Below are 19,390 nucleotides of genomic sequence, written 5' to 3'. Positions count from 1 at the left end.
TGCAAGAGATTGTTTTGCCATAAAGGCTGTGTTTAAGAAAACAGAATCCACTGTTATCACCTAAAAGCTAACAAGGATTTAAACCAGAATTTATTTATGTAGCTTACCACACATGATGACCACCACCATACTCTTTGCATGAAGCCAATAAAGAGGCAGGTGCCTAAGGAGAAGAAAGTAACATCAGGAAGCTGTAAAATATTTAAGAGTTCAGCACACATGAGAAGCAAAATTAATGCTGGCTCATGCTTTTTAAAGCTGGCCAAGTCCTGCTGTTTTCACAGGGAGCTTAACAGCCATTCTTTGAGGACCCAAAAATACTGTTTGCTTTAGGTTGGGCATTCAACCAAGGCAGAAGAACAAACTCTGCTGCTGACCTGAGAACAGATCCAACCTGTGACCCAGGCATTTGAGCACTCTACAAACTTTTACTGAATTAGTGTAACATGAAGCCAAACACTAAGGGAACCTGACAAAGACTAACTACAATGGTAGCAAAGGAAGAGACACCAAGGCTTCTTGTCTTATTCCTTGAAGTCGTGCATATGAAGAGTGCTTCCAATACCACAAATGAAATCACAAAGCAGAAGTTATCAGGCAGGACGAGATTGAAGAAGACTATTTAAGGCCATTGCCTATTGACAGAGAGAAGGTTCTTTCACTCTACCAGCAAGAGAATCGCCTTTCAAAAACTGATACTGTAATATGATAAGACAATTCTTATGCATCTAAATGGCTATTAAATGATGTAATACTAGTACTGGGTAAACATCTCAAAGCCATAGTGTTCTCTGCAACTCTGGTAAACTTGGATTCTGCACTTAATTTACAAGCTGGACAAAACACCCTTGAATCAAATTTGGGGCTGCCTCCTTTTCCACTAAAATAGCTCTGAGAAGAAAAAAACCCTTTGTCATGGACTACTATGATAATCTAAATTTAACATCAGAAATAAGTTTGCCAAAGCTTATTAAAATACTATAATATAAACAGAAGTGTAGCAATTACCTGCATTTGACATCTGGAGTCTGGAATTTCAAAGCATCTCTGGGGAACTGTATGGTCTGTAGGAGTCAAATCACTGGATTGCAAAAAACTACTGGCTAGGACTGTTTCTTCACAAATTATTTCTAGAACAAATATAAACAGCTCTTTGTAAGTAAAACAAAAATAAATGTCTAATAGGATCTGCCAATCAAGGATATCTTCACACAATAGCCAGGACAAAAAAGCAAGTAGAATTTTAGTTTAATTTAAAAAGACTGCTACAGCTTCTTTCTCAAACTAACAATCAATTTGAATGTCAAATTCTGGTGCAAGAAATCTTGACACAGGTCAGCTTTAACAGAAGTAGTCAGCTGCTAGGCTGGCAGATTTCTTCATGAAATTTGTGGCACACTCCCAAATTTCTGCAAGCTTCAATTGAACAATATCTGTGTACAACCTTCAACCAGACTTAGAAGCTCTGATTGCTCAAATGCCACTTGAGATATTATCTCACCTTATCCGGAGCCTTTTTCAAGGGTTCAAAGCTGAATCATCAGTAAAAACTTATCATGAATGAATACAAGGCAACATTCTCAGGGACGTTTGACTTTTTGCCAGTTTGATATTCACAGCATCTAACTGACCCAATAGAGCAAATCAATTTTTAGTATTGCCACTGAGCCAGCCAGCTTAAGTATTTAAATATGAAAATAATCATCAAAAGTACAGTGTGAACGTGTTTCTGGCTTGAGCATAAAAAACCTGTATGTATCTTTCCAGATTTATGGTAAAGTTCAGCAGATTACACCAAGACATCTCATGGTCAGAGGAAACACAAGACGTATTTATTACTTTAACAAAATACTGTGTTAGCAAGAAGGAAACTCAAATTTACAGGAAAACCAGAACATGACAGCATTATTTTTGATTTTCTGTTTCCTATATAAATATTTAATCTTTTTCCATTAGCCATTTCCCAATGACATTAAGTATGAATAATATGTTACGGAAACAGATGGTGTCTAGAAAATGCAGAGAAAACAATTCATAGAAACAGCATATCAGGAAATTAATTCCATTATTCATGACTTAATGTCTAACAGTAAAACTAATTGCTTAGCATATTTCCATTTTCTTTAAAATATATTTCTCAAAACTGATATTTTGAAAACAAACCTTCATAGTAAAATATGCATCAAATAATAATTTTTTATTGTTGAAGCTGAGAAGCAGCCTGCACAGGCCTCATTTTCCCATTATTTATAAAAGCCTTCCCCAAAATTCTACTGAAGGAATCTTAGAGAAAAGGACTACAGTAAATAAACCTTGACTCTTATACCATTCTATAAAACTCCTAAGTCCTTTAGACAGATCTATACTTTCTCTTCTCCCTACACTTGTTTGCTCCTAAACATTTACTGTTGTAGAAAAAAATCTATTGATAAATAATTTAAACAGTCTCAGGGGTTGCTGACATACTTTTTTACATCAAGTCCTGCATAAAACTGCAGGCTGTTACATAGTTACAGGACTGAGACAGTTTGTTAAGTGCTTAATACTTTAAAACAAGCATTTACTTGATTTTGGAAAAACTGGCATTTTTTCTGCAGATGAAAAATGATCTAAAAGGGCTACAAAGGCAAAATACATAAATAGCAACTAAATTTGCATCAAGGTGTCTGCCCCTTAATCAAATGCTGTCAGAACAGTTTCATTTTTCTAGAGTGAACTAAGAAATCTCTGCTGATTCTGCAGAAGTCACAGCAATGGACTTTTTCCAAAGGTCAAGCTCCTCAGGGATGCTTCTCTCCCCTATCCACCAATCCACTAATTAATGGTAAGAGGAAGCTGTGCCACCCCAAGAAATTGAGAAAATAATCCCTGCTCTCCAGATGGGTACGAAGTATTCTCTCACTATGCATATACTACTGCACTTTGCAATCAGACAAAAGCCAAAACCAGAAAGTATTTTTATCTCTTTTTCTCAGTCACAAGTGAATGTTCACATAAGTCAGTCCTATGGGCTAAAGAGGAAAGTTAAGTCATTCTTCTAAGTTCCTAATGCAGCAGGCACATTCATTTGAAACACAGAGTAAAAAAACTTGAGGTGAGGTCAGCAGGTACTATAGAGCACAACAGATGTGCTGAAATCACCAGCTCAGCCAGAACCCCAATCCCACAGGTGCCTTTTACTCATCTCCTTTCTCTATCTTCCCCTTGGTGTGACAGAAATACAGCTCTTGCAAAAAGCACTAATGGAACATATGCTGCTTGAGCTCATATTTTGCAGACCAAGAGAGGGTAGTGAAGCAATTTTAAAATATTTCTCTCTATGCCACAGTTTTCTATTAAAGCATGACTACAAGCCTGGAAATGGCCTCTAGTCCTCTGCAGGATGATGCAGTAGAAAGTCCTGTACCCAAACTCTCACTCCAGGTATTTAACCACTACTGGGAACTGCAGTAGGTTTTGCTGAGTCACATTCCATACAACTGTCACTTTCAAAGCCAATTCTACCATGCCTTTGTGCTTGTCTTTAAACCCTAAATCCATGCACATAATATTCATGTATATCAATGCAGCTTAGAAAAGCAGAACCAAGAGGCTCAGCCCAGCAGCACGATACATACATGATTACCTTGGCTGGAGCTGACAGGACGAGGCAGAGAGGGAGAGGAAGGACGAACAGTAAGAGAAGAACAGTTTGATTTGGAGCTGGCAGCAGTGAGCCTGGAGTCCTCACTGATCTAATAAAGAAAGTATGCAGCAATTAAAGAAAAAAACTAAATACACAGGACACATGAGATCCTGAACTAAGTCCACACAAGCTTTCTCAATTTTAGTAAAAGGAAAGTTAGTGCCAGCTTTTTATTTTTCTTTTTTCTTTTTTGGTGGGGGGTGGTGGGGGTGGTCACCTCCTCTAAGTCTCAATTTGCACACTAGGAGGAGTTCCACTAAGAATTCTTTTAAGAGAAGTCATTGTGATCACTGACTAATCACTGTATTGACAGAATTTGCAGTGTCACAAATAAAAAGAATGAAAGCAGGATTTCTACATTGCAGGGACAGAATCTCTTCTCTTCTGTCCCTATGTTGATTTTCAAACCAAGACTAGCCAACTACACAGCACACAGCCAGGTATGAGGGAAGGCAAGGAGAATTCAGATTTCTGCTTCTCTCCCACTGCTGAATACCCACAGGAAGAAAGTTTGGGGAAGTAATTTCAGTACTCTGCAACACAGGCAGTAAAATCACAGCTCTGCAATACTTGTGTAAGATACAAAATATGGCTGTTAAGGTCAACTGTGAATTCATTGTGTACACCATTAAGTAATTTTATCTTTTCCTCCCACTTCCTCTCTCCTGAGTCAGCCCACAAATAGAAGGCCAGATAACTACCAAAAATGCATTGAAAACTAAATAGGGAAAAGAGGCAACATTAAAAGTTCATACCACATTAAAACACAAAGCATAAAAATTTTAATGCTAAGGAAAATTTAGCACATTCAGCTTACATCTAACTTGTAGAAGTAATTTTGTAGGCTTTTGTAATCTGCACATTCTACTTCTCTCACAGCACCAGACTCACCTTTTTATCAGAGTTGCTGAGTTTGTATTTCACCTCCTTTGCTTTTTGAATAGCTTTTAGCACTTCCACTGTGTCTAGTTCCTTTTCTGTGGTAACAATGTTATCCAAACAAACCTAAAAAAAAAGTTAAAATATTTGAAGTATTGAAAACGAGGCATTCTCCAATTTTTATTAATGGAATAATCAAATATTACCATAGCTCAAATCAAACCATGTGCATCTTTGTAACCAATACACAGAAACAATTACTACATTAGATCTTGAGCTAACATCACTTTAATGCAAACTCAGCAAGGTCTGGTAAATTTAAGCCCAGTCCAGCACAACAGTGTTTCAATATTACCGGACTGTTACCCAAGGAGGGCAGGGTAAAAAATCTCATCTAGATCTGGGAGCACAGCTGAGTAACATTAATGTGGTCAAACTCTCTAAACACCTTCTCTAATGCACACTACAAACTCATCAGGTTTTCAGGGCATTTGCAGCACTTTCCTCAGCAGGCTGAACAGAGGGAGAAGAGCAGCACTGGGGCTCACCTCTGAGGCTCTGTCTCCAAACTGAGCGAGGACTTTGGTCCGGTAATCAGGGATGATGCTCAGCGGGTTGCTGGATAACATCACCTTCTCTAAGCATGGCAGGCTGCCAATATTTTTTACTTCATCAATCTGAAAGTGTTTGAATAAAAGCATGAATACAGACTGGCAAAATGAAAATGAGTACACAGACTGAGCATTGCTTCCATAGATTACATACATACAACAACAAGGAAAAATCACTACAGCCACTTTAATTTATTTGCAGTTTTAGCCACTAAAGGAAACAGCTTCTGAGCTAACACACATTTTGACACCAGAAGTCAACAGTTACCTGTTCTATTTTGTTGTTGCTCAGATCCAAGTTGACTAATGAGTACAGTTTGTTAAGACCACACAGCCTTTCCAGCTGATTTCCTGCTAAATTCAGAGTTTTGATGTTTCCCAGTTTTGTGTGAACACCTTCCAGTGATGTAAGTTTGTTGTAGGATAAGTCCAGGTGAACAAGGTTGTACAGATGCTACAACAGCACAGAAAATTCATATCATACACCAATTAAAACTGAACAAAGCTGCTATCTTATGGCTGGCTCATTTTATTGTGCAACAGTGTTTTCATGCTGGACACTACATAACATGAATGACATGACCTGAAACTGTTCATTACAAAGGTTAAAGCCTGTAGAAATGGAATTTCCTCCACAACATTCTTACCAACCCACACATACAGCTGGCAGTGAATGAATTTAGTTAAGAATTAAATGTATGTCAATACTGGCAAAGAAATTAAAATATCCAGGAGCAGTTAAGCAATGCATCACTAAAAGAATACTTTATGTTACAAAGAAGCAGCTATTTGGGCTGAAGCTACTCACCATGAAGATGAGCAACAAAATTCTGAAGCATGAAAATCCGTGTTCTAAGGTCTCAGGCAGCTGAGTAAAAAATTCACCTTCAAATGCATCACTTACCTGTAAATTTTCCACCAGAGACACCCCATTGTGACTCAAATCCAGGAACTCAATCTTTGGAATTAGTTTCTAGAAGGGGAAAAAAAATGACATGTGTTCAATGTAATTTAGCTTTCAGTCAGGCCACACTTTCTTCAGTATCTGCTGATCAACAAAAGCAATGGAAATGTGTTATCCAATGCAGTCTCTCTTCCGGGCTTCTGGCATTAAGAAAATATTCTGTGTGACTTGGGGCATAAAAGATCGGACTCCTGCTCTTAAGAAAACCAGGTTACTCTGAGGGGCACCATTCAGTTTTAATCTGAAACCTGGTTTCTTACTGAAGACAAATAATTTCTCCTAGTTTATCCCCACTAACTATAGATCAAATTCATTAATGCTGCTTTGGTCTTATCAAACAGATAAACCAGGGGATTTATGCTACACAGAAATCTGGATAAAGACAGTAGTACCAAAACCCAGAATAAGTCGATTACTGATTACACCAGCCAAGAATTACAATGTCACACAAACTTGCAGAAAATGCATTTTAACTCAGAAATCCTTTTACTTCTGGAGGTCTTGAACTTGATGCTGAAATCTGACATTAGTTTTTGGCACCTGCTTTATTTTGGTTGTAGTCTCAGAATGGATTTGCCTAGACAGGCCAGTTAAGACCTGCACACAGACCTGAAGCACCTTAAATCTACATCACAGAAAATCATGAACAAGGTAATTATGCTCCAAGTCTATGATGTCTGGTTGAGCTACACATGTAACTATTTCCTGCTTCACAAGAGTAGCTCAAGTTAAAAGCTATGTACATATCTTATCATGCTCTTCTGATGAATGTTAATTTTTTTCTTAATATCTGATTTACAAAACAAAATTCTAAAGTACTGGCAAAATACTCCAAATTTTGTTTTCATGCTTTTCATATTCTTCTGATGTCACAAAAGCTGCCAGCAAATCATAAGTTTTTAAATATGTAGGAAGCTTCTGCCTTGATAACTACTCCGAAGTTGAGCCATGAGGTGTTTTTTCTTTTAAAAAAATGTAAAAATAAATTCAAATTAGCACCTACAGCCAAGGCAAACAGTAAAAGCATATTTCAAAAAGTGACAATTATGGAAATACCTATGACATTCGTGGAAATGCCTATGACATTCATGGAAATGCCTATGAAAATGACAATACTATTCTTCTTTGGGAAAGGAAATTAAGTTCTTATAGAACAAATCTCCTAATCATTAACTTGGGTAGATAACCAGCATAAAGTGCAACTGAAAAGTCTCCAGAAAAAGCAATAGCGCAAATCCAAAATCCTTGCTGTGTATAATGTACTATAGATAAGTAATACTTTTTTCCACAAATTAAAAATATTTCTTACCACTGAGTCATCAATTTCAGAGATGCTATTGTGACTCATATCCAAAGTTGTTAAAGTTCTCCAGGTTGGGATAATTGCTGTCACTGGACAACTTGAATCCAGTGCATCCTCTGGCTCCCACTGATCAAACTCAGAGGCCTCAGGCACCAGGATTTCCTATTTAAGAGAGGGACACCAACATTTGGTTTACACCTTCAGGGAAAGCTAATGGTTTTGGAAACTATGCCAACAATCCCATATAAGCAAGCGCCAAAAGTGTCCCTGTGAAGGGACACATCCAAGCACTTCCTTCACTGAAACTTGAGATTCTGTAAGGTTAGAAAACACTTAGAGTCCCATGGTTTTAAAAGCAGAACCTGCAATAGACAGTACAAAAAACTTCATGAACTCCAAATGGATATTTCCCCACTGTGCATGTTGGTTTTGCATGTGCTTTGAACACTCACCAGAAGCAGGAACTTGCTCTTACCTTCATTGATGTTGCTGAAAATTGAACACTCAGTGTGGCCAGAGCATGTTTTGATGAAGTCAGCCCTTTGATAAGCTTTCCCCCACAATGACTGATCTATTTAAAAAAATTGCATTACAAAGTCAGAAGTACTAGGATAGACAAACAAGACACAAAAGAGGTAGCTGAAAGCTTCAACAGCAGATTATACAGCAATCTGCAAAGTAGTTACAGAACTTCCTTAAAATCTCTTGAGATTATCAGGTCAGAAATATTGACACTTGGCAAAGCTAAAGTAAGAAATTAGAGACATAACTACAGAAAAGTGAAATTCAAACTTATATTTAACCAAAGCTTCTCCACTGACTTTCCACCTGTCCCACGTATTCAAGGTGAAACTACCCAGGTGATTTAACAGGTCAAAGCATTTTTACGATTACAAAAAGATATATTTCAAGCTATGACTCCACCTGCAGACACATTCATTTGGGTTTCAGATATCCTTTTTATCATAAGAAAAAAGAAATGTCTAGAAAGTGAGGATACTAATCTAATAACCTGTAGTCAGCTAATTACAACAACTAAGTTTAAGATTACGAAGTCTCTTTTTCTGTAGCTCAATTTGAAACAACATTACTGAAAATCTGCTACAGCATCTGTCCAGGTCCTTCTCTGTAAACATTACCCAACCATGAGAGCTGGCACATTTGCTGGTTTATCAGGGAAACCACAATGAACTGACAGAGATTGAAAAATCTGTCATTCTTGAAAAAATTCTTCCCAGATTACCACTGTTACTTTTTGGACAGTGCTTACTTTGGGATGAAAGTGCTCATCTAGTGTCAGTTAATGCAGAACCTTTAATGAACATACAATTTCAAAAGTCTTTAAGATCTAAAATATTTTTTCTTCACATTCATGCTCACAGAAAAGGGGAAAATTGATACAATTCTGCAATAGCCTCTCTACTGTGTTAGACACTCTCACTCTACAGCCCATTGTAGTTTCTTTCCCATATGAGAATGACAATAAATCGCTGACTTCAGAAACATACTTCAGTTTTCAACCAACAACTGTCTCATATCAATGAGACAATAGTATTCATGTACTAGAAAAAGTACAGCATCCACCAAAAGTGCACAGACTGCATGACAAAATTGGACATTCTCTCTCTCTGGAAAGACCTGAAGTAATCAAGGAGGTATTTCAAAAACATACCCATTGAAAACTGCTAGAAATGTTGATATTTATATTGCAAGCACAGCAAAGAAAAAAATCTGCAAATTATCAAGCAAGCAGCACTACACCCACAATTGCACTTTCCCAAATAAATTTAATGTCAGGACATTTTCACAAATACTTGATGTACTTTTGTTTTTTCCAAATAAAAAGCACTTTGTAATAGGGGATCCTACCATAACAACTCGCTAGTTCTTATGGCAGTGGAATGGCACTCAGGTATAGGTTTTGTGTGAAAACTGGAAACTGGTTTTTTTTTGGAAACACACACAGTGCAATTAGTCTTCTACTTTAAACATTGTATCCTTATTTCCAAAACTTGTGAAAAAGCATTGTTTCACAAATGAAACAGTCTTCCTAAACTCTGCATTCCCCAATTCCAGCAGCAAATCAAAGCAGAGAATCACCAATTCTGAGATATTGGCAACAGCCTTGGCATTTGCACAGCACCTATGCATTTATAAGCAGTATCTCAGCCCTACCTCTATTTGATGAAGTGATTTGAAAATAGACAGATCAAAAGGCAAGAGATGTTCCTGAATGTTACTGGTTCCAAAAGGTCCCCCTGTTCCAGTGACCTGCCATTTAAGACATTAAAGAACTGAGTTAGTGTACACAATCCAACTTGTTCACATTCCAGTCTTGTACAGGCATTGGCCCAAGGGCAGTGGCTTGGAAAAACAGCCAAAGTTCCAACCAATTTTTCAAATATGAAATGATTCATGAGACCTGCAGGTTAACTCTTCAGGAAAACAAATACTAGTTGCTCCAGCTAAGTGCACTGAACTTGAAGTGCCATCTTGTGCTTGCACTCTGTAGCACATGGGACACGCAAAAAGCAGTATCATAGCAAGACCGACAAAGCTCCATTCTCAGCTGAAAATCAGAGTTACATTCATTGAAAACAACTTCTTTGAAACCTGTGAGCCCTCCAAGTCAGCACTGTCTTTAATTCCACTACAAGGGATGAAGTTCAAGGCACTGACAAGATGGGTTTGAAGAAAACAAGCATTACACTGATACATCAATAAAAAATCATGTGGTATTTCCATATGGTCATAGGATTCTGTCCTTAGAGCATGTCAGCAGTATAAAAAACAGGTGGTTTCATTTATATTTGCTGTGAATATAATTTGGAGAGAAAACTCTAAGGGTTTTCTCTGGTTTTATGTAGCTTACAATTTCTGAATGTGCCCACTCACAAGCATTCAAGAAGGGCCAGAAATTCTGCAGATGCTGATTTTTCTAAACAATAAGCTCTTCTCCAGCCAGAAAATCCTCCCTTTATAAGATTCTATACAGACAGAGGATGACAAAGGCATCTGAGGAGCCCCAGGAACACCAGCACAGCTGTGGTTTTTGCTTTCCTGATCCACCATTTGATTTCAACTTTGAACAGACAACACAGTTAAAAGACAGCTCCTCATGCAAAAAAGGGGCTAAAATGAATTATTCAGTCATAGCAAGCAGCGTTAAAAAATTACTCAGGGGAAGTCTAATTCACTTATTTGGTAGAAAAAAAGTCAAATTATCTCCTGACAAAAGCCATCTGTTCTGAGGCCATTTTACATTTATTCTGAAATGGCATTTTAGCTAAAAATTCAGGGCTATCTTTGAAACTGAGGCGCTTTTTAGGGTTTTATTTTTAATTTTCAGATGCAGTCAGACAGTGAGAAAGGGGTTAAGATTTATATAGATGCACATATGCACATGTATTCATATACAGTAGCCTACCCATAGTGCCTGCAAAGAAAGCAGGGTTGAAGAGGTCAATATCTATTTCTTTACCCATCCCTACTGGCACCCAGCAAGATTCTGTGGCTGCATCTATACAGAGGGCACTGCTGAAAAGACCACATTACACAGCAAACACCTTGGCTAGAGGACAGCATGGATTGAAGACTGGCAGCATAAACATCTATTTAACATTGACCTCACCTTTAGATATTTGAGTCTACAAGTGAAATCCAGAATATGCCCAAGATCTGTTTTGGCATCTCCGTTAGCACAGGTAGGTTTGCCCTGCAGCAGCTGCTGAGTGACAGCGTACAACTGCAACGGCCTGATGGTGAAAACTTCTCCAGCCATTAAGAGCTGCTCTCCTGAAAAACAGAGTAGCTTAGGATCAAACACAATGCTGCAAGGGTTACACAGGAATAAATGGTACAAGGAAAATGTAGTGATACATGTTTGTCATTTATACTGTAAAATGAAAATTGAGGTAGCAAAATAATTTTTTAACACCAAAATAATTCATGTATTCAAGTGGGCACTCATGATACAGGCCCAAAGTTCCTAATAAAATTAACGGCAAACTTCCCTCAGTCTTAACAGGACTGGAATTGAAGTTCCTTAACATAATGTAAGAGTTATGAAACTATTTCTGAGATATCTCTATAGCAGTTAGATTTTTTTCTATTAAGAAAACACAGCACCTGCTACCTAAAATACAGATCTCAGATCTTTGGCTATGCTGCCTAAAAGCAGAATTGTACTAAATGCGCTTTTTGGAAAGTATGGAGATTTTCTGCATGCTAGTACCAAAGCAAGCACCCAGAACAGAAAATGCATTATCTAATTATAATTTTACAATCCAATTTAACAGTAGGAACAGCAGGAAGCAGCATATAAAAGCCTCTCTGAAGGCACCATAAGCTCCATGTAGGCTACAGCAGCTGGAACACACACATGGAATCAATATCTTCCTTTTAGGGACACCAGTTTGACTTAATGGACAAGAAAGCATCAGCTTTTGTGATAAGAAGAGTTCTCAGAAATGCTCTTAGGAGTAAAATTCCCTTCAGCTTCAGTGGGAGCAAGTCTAAGAGTCCAGCTGCACATACATTACTGGAAAGTTACACTAATACAGAGCAGTCAGTGACATATCAACAATTCTTGTATCAGTAAGAATGGAGGCACTAGAAAGCCAGCAAAGATTTCTTCACAAATTCCCTTAAGATATTCCAAAATTCACTGAATGGACTCTCTGAGGAGGCTTCACCTAAAGGTAACTTTCTGCCAGAAAGTCTGAAATGGCATTGCTGAAACATGCTTCACCAACTGTAATTATAAAGTAGCATCTTGCATGTCCTTCAAAACAAAAATAGCAGGGATTAATCCTTTCACATGCCTCCTGCTGTTAATGGACCAGCTGGAGCTGTTGTAGTTACAGTAAGAGCATTTCATTTTCATCTGCCAGCCTCAGAAAGACACACCCTTAAATTAACTGACCAAAAGGTTTCCTCTTACCTGAATTTTGGAAGAATAATATTTAAATATATTAGGTGATCTCTTGCATTTAATACACAGACTGTCAGTACTCACTGACACAGACCAAGCTTCCTTACAGGTTACACTTAAACACTGAGACAGAGAGCTCAGCAAAAGCTTCTGATCACCACTGCCACATCCTATCTCTTAAGGACACAGATTAGGAGGCCCTTTTCAAAACATACATTCACCAATTCTTGTTTCCAACAGTGGCTGTAAGACTGCTGCAGCTCCTCACAAAATGCAGCTTGAATTAAAGCACAAGTAGCAAAATAAGACAAAAAAGAAAGAAGGGGGAGAAAAAGTATCAGTTAGATATGGAAGATCAGATGTGTCATTGTGTGGAGGTAAAATATGAAAGATATGTGAATGCATGAACATAGAGGAAAAAATTCCTGGAGAAATACTGTAAGTTCCTTACCTTTGTGAAAGAGCTCTTCAGCCAATGCTGCAGTGATCCCATTTATCTCCTGCAAACAATAAACCATTGCAGTAAGTGTTGTTTGCATACTTATGGTTCCAATTTTTTAATTTGGACCTTTAGTGAAGTATCCTTTTATTGCTGTGGTAGAGGACTGTTTTTTGGCTTTTTTTAAACTGAAATCGGGATGACTTTTATAGATTTGTTTGTAACTTGAAAACGCTTCATAAAAATTACTTGACATGGTTTTATTTCACATGATTTTCAATTCCAAGATGAAAAACAGTGAAGTACATTTAAACAATCCCATTTTGCACACATTAATAAAAGGGCAGCAGCAACCAGAGCAAGTTATTACTAGCCACCATTAGCCCAACTTGGAAGACAGCTCTATTTTGAAAAAAATATTACAAGTGTAGTGTTCTTCAAATTTGAACATTAAGACTATTCTAATGCCTCAAGCACTCAACATTTCCTCAGAATATCACTAACACAGAGAATGATTTAGATTAATAAGTCTACAGAAAAAAAAAAAGAGATATAAAAAAATAAGTAGTCTTCTGGACTCCACTATGTTTGCTGCAAAGTAATGTAAACCCCTCCTCTTCTCATCATCCCTCTTCCCCCTCCTGAACCCTCCCAGGGGCTCAGCCTCCATTCCTGGCACTGACAGCTCCAGCAGAAAAGGCTGAAAACTCTCAGTGCAGGGATTTTCACTTTCTAAATCTGCAGATGCACGAAGATCAGTACAAGTATTTCCCACCTAGGCACCTCTTTCCACAAAAAGTAAATGCTCTGTGCAAGTCCAGAAATAGCTCTGGGTACTTCCAACAGCTTCCTTTCAAAGGCTCACAAAAGGAACAAAATAAAACTCTTTGTGAGGGTGAAGCTTCCCCTAGACAAACATCTCATCTTAAGGTAGCTGCAAAGTATAAACAGATATTATGGATCATCGTCATATTAATATTTCATGAGTTTACTTTGCTGACAAATACCTCATGATCCATAACAAGGGAATACATCTACAGGACATCTGCAGCAGACAGCTCAGTTCATTTGATGAGACAAGGATTTTAGAACATCACATTCTTAGTGCAACTGAAACCCCATTCACTGAGGATGAACAAAGCCTCCACGCCATAGTTTTGAGAACAACAAGCTCAAAGCTGTATTCCAAACAGAATTAAACAATTCTGATTCGCATTTGAATAAGCCAGTTACACTCATCTGGCAAGCACAGACAGAATTGAAAACTCTGCTCTGTGTCTCTTTTGTCATCTGGGACACAGAGCCAAAAATCTTTTTTCTACATTTATAATTGGAACAAGATTATTACTTAAGACTGTTCAGTGACTAGCAGGCAAAAGAAAAAAGGAACTCTATTCCTCTGTCAAATCTACAAGAGACGTCTGTCTTAGCTGTAACTACTTAAATGCATCACACCCACAGAAGTCCGTTGTTTGCAGGTGTCTCTGAACAGCAGTTTGTGGGTACTCAATGCTTTTCCCGCAAAACCTTCTATATGTAAGTTAACAAAACCAATCTTCTAAGATGACAAAGACAAGGCAACAAAATAAGCATCCCATATCACTGCAGGAATCCTTTTCAATGTCAAAGTAACAATGAAGTTCTACATTGCTGTCACATGCAACTGTTTCTCTTTGCTAGGCTGCACTCAAGAACAACTAAAGGCTTCAAAACGAGTTTAATGTATCGGTGGCTGGTATTTCTACTCCATTTAGTTCTACTAACCTGGGAAACCAAATTAAACAATCCTTTCTGGAAATACTGCAAAAAAGAATAGACAAAAATATTGTAGCTTTCCTACATAAATTAATGAGGCAATATCAGGGATTATAATGTCTCCAGTATGAACATGGGTTGTCTGATAATGAAGATATTTTAAAAGATCAAAGTTCTACAGAAAGGTCATTTTTTCCAGTAGAATTAATGTGGTAAATATTTAGCTTTTCTCCTGAATAATTAACACCTTTTTTATAAATATTTGAAAGTATTCTAAAGTTCCAAGCAAAAAACAATAGAGTTTACAACTAAGTCAGATCCCCCTAAAGCAAAGAACTGCAAATTTAGCAACATCTTTGCTCTTAATATCCAAGAACAGTTTAGAAACAGGGAAGCAATCATATCCAAATACTGCTAGCTCTCTGGAAAAGCAAAAAAAGATAACATTACAAGAGGAAAAAAATAGTCCTGAGAAAAAAGTCAGGGTCTAGGAAAAACTTCTGCTTGCATTAAAACCATGCATGTGGAAGCAACAATACTGAAACTTTAATGGAACAGACATCATTTACAAGACAGAGTACAGAACAGAAAAATTATGCAATTTGCTGGTGATCGCTGGAATTTTGGTCTATTTGAACAGAATTCTCTCTACATTGTCTGACATTTTGAATAAATTTAAAACCTCAAATCCATTTCAGAAGGCTTGACAGTTACAAACCTGTGCTTCTTCCTCAAGTCTGCAAGGCAATAGCAACACTGTGGAATAAACCATCTACTGTTTTTATCTAAAAAACTCTGAAGTCTCACCAGGATAATTATATTCATGTAACATAACTAAACCAGGCTAAAACTTTTGTCGCTAAAACTTAATTAACACCTAATGGATCACTTGTGACTAATTTCTGAAGCTTTTCTATGAAACCCTGAAGGGCCTTCTCAAAACATCCTACCCCAAAGCAGTTACTGTTCCTTCTTTCTAGTCAGTTCTCCAGTGCTTTTTCCTCTTGATGAAATTTCTTCTCCCCCTTACAAGATGATGCCATATTGCAAAGAAAGCCTAACTATACACAAGAGATGAACAAATTGCAATCTGAACATGAAATCAAGTAATTACTTCTTGCTTCAAGTATCCTTTACCGTAACATTCTGTCTGCTGGCACTATTTCTCCAAAGGCCGCTCCATCATTGTGCTTCCACAGAGAAGCATCATTTTTCTTCATGTGGGCTACTGCAAACTGTTTCAGTGTGAACCACAGCTCCAGCCATTAGCCACTAAGTAGGGGGGTGTGGATGCATTATGCAATGTTCATTTGAGAGCCAGCACTTTTGACTTCAGCCTAACATTTATTCACAGCTTCCAACTCTCCTGCCAGCATTTATTTTCTCTTCTTAGCGTCCCTGCCCACACTACTTCCCAGCACAGGCTCTCTACTGCAATAAAAAGTGGTGTCAAAAGTCTTAAAAATATGCTTTGTTATATTGTGCAAAAGGTTGAAAAAGAACCATTTCAGCAAACTCATGAAGATTCCACAGAATTCTCCCCAAGTCAGAGAACTAGAGAAAGAGACTCAGGCCTCTAGTCAGACACTAAAAACATAACTTACATATAAATGAAAGTGTAGGAAGTGTGACAAAACTTTTGGCGCAGTAACAGGGAACTTGAGCAGCAGAGTTTGCAGGTAGATCTCCAGTTCCTTTTGTCTTTTCTCCACGAGGCTTTTGGAATTTTTTCCAATGATCTTCTTTGGAGGTAACAGATTTTTATCTATTTTCTTCTCTGAAACAAGCTGAAAGACAAAGACCAGAGCTAATACCTGACACACTATCTGAACTTGTACAAAAGATGCAATAGAACACATTAAGCACATGTTGCCTGATCCTGGGAAGATCAAAAAATAAAATTACTTCAGTAAATTCAGCTACTGCCTTCAAAGTATTAGATATTTTCAGAAAGAACATTTTGTCAAGGAACATCAGAGTTTAGTAACAATGTCTGCTCAAAGAATCACTCTCAATACCAGGGCAGAATGCAACAAATGTGATAAAGAAACAAAATAACCAGTGCATTTCTGAGAAAGCAGAACACTCTTGAATAAAGTAGACTTTTCCTCATTTTTGTTTTTTATCAGCACTGGTTGGTAATTATCCCATGCTACTTTAAGGACATATTTATCATCCACCAAGATGAGACTTTGGTCACCAAATCAGCTGACCATAAACATCCTTCTTAGCAAAAAGTTCAGTGACTCCAGCCTGAACTCTCCTCTGACACAGCTTCCACCCAGGGCTAAAGTTGCCCCAGTCAACCTCCCCCAGTTCAAAAGGGGAGTGTAACAGGGGCAAGTAACAATGTTCTCACAAAAAGGACTTAGTCTGCAGTTCAGAAGGCATCTGGCAGCTATTCTCTCTCTTTATTGAAGAAGGAAATTATGTAAACCATTCTGTAAAACAGAACTACAAGAACTGTATAAAGTTTTGTAAGATACCAAGGTCACAGTTTTAACAGTCTTACCTTTTCATGCAGGTCATGGAAATCACTGTAACGATGTTTGACTGTCCACTGATGATTGCCAACACTGACCTGAATAATGTACACCTGAAAGGATGAAATTCAAGTAAGGCCACTGGAAAACATTTAAAGAGAAGCTGACTGTGAGACCTGCTGATTTGATGGAGCACTGTGAGGTGGATCCGTATTCTGCAAGAATCAGAGCTAAGGAAATGCTAATCCAGCTCTGAGGTGGCTTTGCTGATGGGGGATGCCCAATCTCACTCACGAGGGTGCTCCACAACAAGAACATGCAGATGCCTCAGTGTAAAGCAATGGCTTCTTTTGCAACCCAAAGGTTAATGACCATGGGCTCTAAGCTATTTCTTTTTCTGAAAGTTTCTGCTAACTGAAGTTGGTACTCATAGCTACCCACAAGCCTGAGACAGCAGCATCCCTTCTTCCATCTACCAAGTTCCACAATGGACAGAGGAACTTGGCAAGCATCCTGCTGTCACTTCAGTTAAGCAGAAATCTGGAGCTTAACCCTTGAGAAAACTGAACAAATCCTTTAGTTGTGTGAATGCTATTTTATTCATTTTGGGGTAAAGCACACAAGACATCTTCCTGAAGAGTTACTGTGCCCAAATAATCACAATTATCTAAAGCAACCCAACATCTCCTAATACAAAAATAAGTATTTTTAACCATGCATGTACCAAACAAAGGTTTTCATTCTAGGTTCTTTTTGGAGTGAACAGTTTTGCAAGAAACTCAGCCTACCTTTAGATATGCCAGAAACAAGCCATCCCAAAGACATGTTAAAGATACAAGCTAAAACACAATAAGAAAACAAACAAGGCTCTGCAAAACCAGTTCCACAGCTACTTGAATACAAGAAATTAAATAAACAATATCAGCCAGTCCAACGACACTCTTTGGAGAAAACACCAACTTGTAATCAAATCTTGAAACCATTTAATACAGTTGAGAACTCGCTCACTACCACAGATCACTCAGAGCTGACTCATAGCTGCTATGAGGATGATACACATCTAGTTGCTAAACCCACTAGAGAAAACAAAAAGCATCAACAGTTTCAATCAGTTACATAAAAGACCAGTTTTCACTTACTGCGAGTACAGAGCAGCACAATGTCAAACATTAAATAGAATACCACCTGCATTTTCAAAGATGAACTACAGTTCATGCCAGTTTTATTTTTGTAAGCATCTGACACCAGCTCACTGAACAAAACCCAAGCTCTACAGAGAACCAAACCAAGATGTCTGACTAGTGCAGGCAGTGAGTAACATCAGTGCTGGGATGAGCACTGAAAACACAGAAGAATGCCCACACAGAATTATGGACTCAATTAAGGCCTGTGCCTGTTTTCCTGTCATGTTGTGTTGGGAAACAGCAGATCAGGATTAATCACTATGCTGGTGACAAACCAGAACAGAAATAACACCAGCATTCAAAAGCACCTCATAACCCTGAGGAAAGCAAGGAGAGACTCAAAGAAACAAAACTTAGAAGGAAAGAAGTACTACATTTATAAGCCATAATAAAAATATCAATTTTTTTGAAAAGCTGACTGTGCTAAACTATGGCAGAGCAAGCAGCACATCTAAATGTAATGCACAATGAGTACACAAGGCATGAAACCTAAGATTAGACACTGGAAAGTCAGTAACTTCACATGCCCCAACTGACAACTCACCAGGTGAGCAAGGAAACCCCTCCTCCCTGTATAAAACACAGAGTAAATTTGTAATAAAGGTTTAATAACCTTTCACTGAAATGGCAAGCACTGACCACTTCTAGAAACACAGCACTTAGTGAAATCGACAGTCTAGTTGGGAAAGTACCTGTTAAAGTGAGTGTTTGCATGCACTGATACAATTCCTTAAGTCTTTAAGAAGCTGTAGCATTTCTCCTCTAGAACGCAGCCAGAGCAGGCAGTGCATATTCAACCCCCAAACAGCATCAGTCTGCAGAGACAGCAACTGATTTCACATCAATCCACAAGATGCCATTATCTTGAAGAATAAATATATAAATGCAATATGCTGATGTGCGTATTAAGACTTGCCGTATTATAGAAATAAATAATTTTAAATTTAAAAAAATCCCTTTAGATGTTTTACTGTTTTTGGAGCTTAAGTTCATCACCAACAAATTTTGAGTGCACTAACATGACAAGGCTGACAGCTGAAATGAACATTCTCCAAGGGTTGCCTCTCACACCAAGTGCTAAAGGAATACATGGATAGATGATGACATCCTCACTCTGCACTTTCTTGCAGACATAAATAAACACACCATGTGAA

The 19,390-nt window shown here is 37.9% G+C and overlaps 1 protein-coding gene across 4 annotated transcripts in view; it reads right to left on the bottom strand.

Annotated features, from left to right (window-relative positions):
* Positions 1 to 19,390, bottom strand: part of NISCH (nischarin) — a 29,430-nt gene that overhangs the window by 6,602 nt on the left and 3,438 nt on the right. For 2 of the 4 annotated variants that reach the window (XM_012572793.5, XM_072934667.1), the window contains exons 2-15: positions 17,082 to 17,165; positions 16,174 to 16,356; positions 12,827 to 12,875; positions 11,074 to 11,237; positions 9,618 to 9,713; positions 7,918 to 8,013; positions 7,449 to 7,604; positions 6,080 to 6,148; positions 5,444 to 5,629; positions 5,113 to 5,241; positions 4,577 to 4,690; positions 3,626 to 3,734; positions 1,009 to 1,130; positions 108 to 163 (exon numbers count right to left, since the gene is read on the bottom strand). In XM_012572793.5, coding sequence (XP_012428247.4) covers positions 108 to 163; positions 1,009 to 1,130; positions 3,626 to 3,734; positions 4,577 to 4,690; positions 5,113 to 5,241; positions 5,444 to 5,629; positions 6,080 to 6,148; positions 7,449 to 7,604; positions 7,918 to 8,013; positions 9,618 to 9,713; positions 11,074 to 11,237; positions 12,827 to 12,875; positions 16,174 to 16,356; positions 17,082 to 17,165 — 1,613 coding nt within the window. Of the gene's footprint in view, positions 1 to 107; positions 164 to 1,008; positions 1,131 to 3,617; positions 3,735 to 4,576; positions 4,691 to 5,112; positions 5,242 to 5,443; positions 5,630 to 6,079; positions 6,149 to 7,448; positions 7,605 to 7,917; positions 8,014 to 9,617; positions 9,714 to 11,073; positions 11,238 to 12,826; positions 12,876 to 16,173; positions 16,357 to 17,081; positions 17,166 to 19,390 lie in introns of those variants that run through there. The other 2 variants (XR_001122876.5, XM_030283444.4) reach the window with 2 other exon arrangements.

Source organism: Taeniopygia guttata, chromosome 12 (genome assembly GCF_048771995.1).
Source record: "Taeniopygia guttata chromosome 12, bTaeGut7.mat, whole genome shotgun sequence".
Taxonomy (NCBI): Eukaryota; Metazoa; Chordata; class Aves; order Passeriformes; family Estrildidae; genus Taeniopygia; species Taeniopygia guttata.
Note: the sequence above shows the minus strand (reverse complement) of the source record. Positions and strands in the feature narration are given on the sequence as shown.